The sequence below is a fragment of the Pteropus vampyrus genome, unplaced genomic scaffold (assembly GCF_000151845.1).
Source record: "Pteropus vampyrus isolate Shadow unplaced genomic scaffold, Pvam_2.0 Scaffold124, whole genome shotgun sequence".
Taxonomy (NCBI): Eukaryota; Metazoa; Chordata; class Mammalia; order Chiroptera; family Pteropodidae; genus Pteropus; species Pteropus vampyrus.
Window position 1 is genome coordinate 1307547 of NW_011888905.1, and position 5120 is coordinate 1312666.

Sequence of the window (5120 nt, forward strand, 5' to 3'; positions counted from 1 at the left end):
TGTGAAAATACAAAAAGGCCGTATTAGGGAACTGCCCATTTTCTGGGTGGGTGGACAAACCCCAGACCTCCATTTCTCCTGAAGACCACCGCCACTGCAGCGCCGTGCAAAATACTGCTGTTGTTTACATACGTGGCCTGGGAAAATTAAGTATGGCTTTTTCTCTCCAGGGGCTCATCACATTAGCCTCCACGTGAAAGAATGTCGTGTCAGATCACTTATGTAAAATAAAAATGACAGTACGCTGAAAAAGAGTTTGTCAGGAGGCAATGATCTCCAACCAAAATTATTTCGCATTCCTGCTAACGTGCCAGGTGCTGTGCTAGATTCTGGGGGAACGTCCTCCAGGCTCCATCTGTCACCACCAAATGAAACGGGACCACACTCTGTTCTCAGGATGTTACGCTGGATGACTTACTTCATCTGTCCATGCCACCCAATCCGGCCTCTTCATCGGGTGGCATCATAAGGCCATGTCCTCCAGCAAGATTCCACGATTGGTCCAGATGCATCCCAGTACCCTCTATCTCTCGATCTCCCTTAATGTACTCGCTTAGAGTCCCACTAAATTTTGTAATGAATTATGTCTTATCTGCCTTATTAGACAGTAAACACCCCGAACCGTGTCTTCTGTAACACGTGCCTCATACTGTGCTTTGCACGCAATGAGCACTGACCATCCCTTGTGAACTAAGGAGCTCCATGCAGGATGCGTGCGCCCAGGTTCCACCGCGGGTGTCACGGAAGAACAAACAGAAAGACCCACGGCAACTTTGCTCTGAATTCATTTACTGAACCGGGGCAGGTGATTTCACAATAGGTTGCAAGATCAGGCCGGGAGGCTTCTTGCTTTCCCTCCCAGGAGCCAGACGTGTCACGGACGCTTGCAAATTTTCCAGAATGGCCATCTGCTGCTTGGCGAGCTGGGTCTGAAGCAGGAGGTTGGTGTACATGCCTTCCAGGAGTCCCAGGCATCCCTTGGGCTTGTGGTCAGCTCCTGAAGGAAGAGCGATGGAGGCACGAGGGGACCAAAGAGAGCTTCTGTGAGTGTGGGAAGGGCTCCAACAAGCGGTCACCTCTACTCTTTCCAGGTACAACTCAGCCCAGACACACTTTTGCTCAGCTGTCACCTTCTCGGTGAGGCCTACCTGGCCACCCTATTTTAACTGGAAACCAGTCCCTGGAGTGTACTACCCCTCTCCCTTGCTGATTTTCCTGTAGTAGATCATATGGCATATTTTCTAGTCATCTATTCAACTGTCGTCTAAGCCCACCTTCTAGAATGCAAGCTCCAAGAAGGCAGGGGTTTTGTCCGGCTGGTTCACTGCCGTACCCTGGAGCCTAGACGAGTGCCTGGCAGGTAGGTGTTCAACAAGCATCTGATGAGTGAACGCAGCGGCCTGAGTGAGGCCCAACTTCCCTTTCAAGAGCCAGGGGGTGCCTCGGCCCTCTTCTCCTACCTGACCGGTGTCTCACCAGCAGTGACCCGAAGTTCCTGCTGCTAACTTCAACCAGTCCTTCTGCGTCAGCCCATTTGTCTTCATGTTTTAAGCTACATTGTATGCAGCCAAGTCCTTCTTCACGTTGGTAGTTATCTATTGTTTGTGTCTTTATTGATGCTGACTCTTTGTTAAGCTCTGAGGTCCTCAGAAACAGGATTTGTGACTGGTCTAGTGCCATGTTAGGTTCCCCATAGGCAAGCTAAATGCCCCCTGATTTCTTCACGGGAGGATGAATGACTGATATTCGAAGAAACTAGCTAACAGTTACTATTTCCTTCCCTGGCCACTTTTTAACTAACCCTGTAAGCAAGCAATAAAATTTTCATTTCTGTCTCGCCTAGTCTAGCAAAGGTGCTAACGAGCCAGGAAACAACACAATCAGTAGAATTGGGAAGAAAATGAAATCAGTAGAAGCGAATAATCGATAACTTACCAAGAGAAAATCTAGAGGTGCCTTGACCCAGAGGTCAACAGGAGAAAGCTCGGGCTACCTCCGCCACGCCGAGTCCATTCGGGAACCCCCCCGGCACCCTTACCTGAGTGCGGCTTTGTCGCCTGGACGTTCAGGAAAGTGTCTGGTGGGGAACTTGCTTGAAGATTAGTAAAGCTGGGGGAGGCTTTGGCTCGACAAAGAGGCCCAGCATTACTTTCCTCTTTGGCTGGAACAAAATCAGAGGCAACCAACCCGTCAGAGCTCATGCCAACAAGAGATGACCCTTCTCATCAGACCCTGGCAGCCGGTCTGCAAACGTGGGTGCCGGGGCCCTGCCCTGAGTAGCTTCAAACAATGTCCTATGACACATGCGAAAAAGACACCGTAGTGGGGCGAAGAGAAACCAAGCGGGGATGAGATAAGCTAAAATCTAGTTTGCTTATTGTTACAAGTTCTTATTGGTGTGCGCTACACGCTCCCCAGTGCGCCAGATGCTAGGGCGTCCACGAGGCATCTAAGACGTGGTTTCCTAGGCGCTTAAGAGCTAGTTAGGGAGTCAAATCAGATGCTGAGGAAACAGTGACATAGCAACACAAGGATGCAAACTATGAACTTGGCAATCCGGGGTGAAAACGAGGCTTGTATCTTGCAGTTATACTAAATATGTAAGTAAATGTAAAAATAAGTGTTTTGGGAAAGGGAGATCGATATGCGTACAACCAAAGATGGCTCCAGGTAGGTGGAGGATATTTGTGCGGACTTGAAAACAGCAGGTTTTTGCTGAATGGAAAAGGTACTTCAAGTAGGAGAAAAAAGCACAGCAAGAGCAAAGCCAAGGAGGCGACAACATCGCCGGAATGATGGCATTCGTCGCCGGTAGGGGCGGGCCCTTTACTGCAGCAAACCGGAGGACTCAGGCTGTCTTGAATGCAGTGAAAAGCCATCGAGACGTTTAGAATGAGAAAACACGATTAAAATCGTGTTTTCATTCATCTATAGATATTAAAATGGGTTGGACATTGGAAGAAGTTCTTAGATGGGAAAATAGGTAACTTTTGGCAAAAATAGTTGAGTTAGAAGGGAAAATCGATTTGTGGGAAGACGATGAGTCCTGTGAAAGACACGTGTTCTTTTTGTTCACTGAGCAACCCTTCCTCTGGGAAACTATTCTTTCCCCAGACCCCAGGCCATACTGGTGGCCACACTCGTGGGACTGTATCAGGCCCCGGTCCCCAGCAGGAATAGGCATGGGACCCAGTCATGGCATCTTGGCCCCTTGGCAGCTGTGACTGGTCCAGGGAGTAAACAGATGAGGCGAGTTGGGCCAGAGTCATTCTCTGGGATCGATATGCAGATTCTGCATCAAAGGAGTTTCTTTCTTCTGATCTGCTATGATGCGAAGATGTGAAGTCAGGGCCAATGAAAACTACTGAATTTGGCCAGCATGTTGTGGGAAGCGGATACGAGCAAGAGATTAGAGACAAGGAGATAGGTGGACAGATGGACAGACACCTACACGCACTGCACCCCAGTTCCAGTCCCCGAGGCCCTGATTTTCGCACCTCTTCTTCCTATTCTGCGGCCACCTCAGCATCCCCCCAAACGCACGAACTTCTGAATCTCTGACTAGACGATAAGAGAGGATGAGGGTGGGGAGCAGTAAAAGGAGGCAGCATAGAATAATAATTTTAACAGGTGCTTTACATACAGCGTCATCTATTTCTCACAACAACCCTATGAAGTAGGTAGCTTTACCCACATTTTACTCGCAAAAACCGAGGTTAGGAAATCTGGTCAACATTCCACGATTAGGAGGTGGCAGCGCTGGAATTAAATCCAGGCCTGTAGGCTCCAAAGTCATGCTCTTGACCACCACACGGTGTACTCTGCAAAATGACCTGGTTCACTGATGCCCGAGCTACGACACCATAAGCCTGTCAGGTGGCTACAGCTAAGGGGATCGTCGGGTGGCCTCAGGCACTTCCCTGGCCACCAGTGGGGCTGCCCTGCTCAAACTGAGTATCTGCTCACTAGTCCATAGAGTATCTTCTGGGATCCCTGTACATCAAGTCTTGCTGTAAATATTAAGAGGAGCTACGAAGGGAGAATATATCATTCCACATATTAATTATTGAACATTTATTATTTAACAGACCCAATTCTAAGCACTGGGAATACAGCAATGAAAGAAAAGAAAGAAAACCCCTTTAATGAGAAATGCAGAATAAAGACAAATACTTTCCAATTCACCAGGTAACAGGAAAAACATTCGTGCAATTAGAATCATCGCCCTAAATGCTGAGCAACTAGGGTCTGGCCTTCGAGGGGAGGGGGAGGTGGGGTCCCCACACACACCTTTTCTGTTGGCAGGATGGCTACTATGCTGCTCCATCTGAACACCAATAGGTGAGGTGCCTGGGAAAGAATCACAGGGTCACAGGGTCAACAACCCGTGCCATTATTTTACTATGGACAGTTGCAGCAGGTCCCCGGATGTTCCGATTTGGGGAGGGAAATGTGAGAGGGTGTACTCTTCTATTTTATGGCCAAGTATAAGTGACTCTTGAATTGCTCACGCTCTCATGGTCCCTTCACTAGTTCGGAATATCAATGTTCCCATCGTTATTGCTTCCTTTTATCTGGAAAAAATGGTAATTGGATCAACCCTAACGCTACGAACGGGCAATTACTCTGTTCTCTCCACGTCTGGCTTCTGTAACACTAGCCCTGTTCCTGTCCTGTAAGGTCATCTAAAAGCTCTGGCTGCAGTCTCTCTAATCGACCGGCAGTTGAGTGGATGAGGGCAGGGGAGGCGGAGGGCGCGGAGAAAAAAACCCGCAAACCCTACGGGGAACTTTTGAGAAAATATTTGGACAGCATAACTCGGGGGTAAAGCAAGCCGCCACTCTCTGGCAGCGCTCAGGGCCTCGGCAAAAAGCACATGCCTGGGAAAGGGGAGGTCCACGTACAGCCACCAGTCCCCGGATAATGAACCACATCTCCCGGTTCCCCCCGCAGCCGCGCCGCCAGGTCTCCCCTTCCGGGGATGCGGTCCCGCCCCGCCGTTCCTCCCCGTTGCTAAGCGGGAACCAAAAAGGGGAAACTGTCACGCCTTTCTTGACCTTCGCGGCCTGAGAGGAGCCGAGGCGCAGGGCAGCGCACAGAGCTCAGCGGCGGTGCTGACT

General features: G+C 49.6%; 1 protein-coding gene across 1 annotated transcript; it reads right to left on the reverse strand.

Annotated features, from left to right (window-relative positions):
- Positions 1 to 772: 772 nt before the first annotated feature.
- On the reverse strand, positions 773 to 5114 carry TSACC (TSSK6 activating cochaperone). Its single transcript, XM_011366382.2, has 4 exons — positions 5058 to 5114; positions 4291 to 4350; positions 2039 to 2161; positions 773 to 997 (listed from the first exon to the last, which is right to left on the reverse strand). Exons 2-4 carry the CDS (start codon positions 4325 to 4327, stop codon positions 789 to 791), a joined length of 369 nt encoding a protein of 122 aa, XP_011364684.1. The 5' UTR covers positions 4328 to 4350; positions 5058 to 5114; the 3' UTR covers positions 773 to 788.
- Positions 5115 to 5120: the final 6 nt, after the last annotated feature.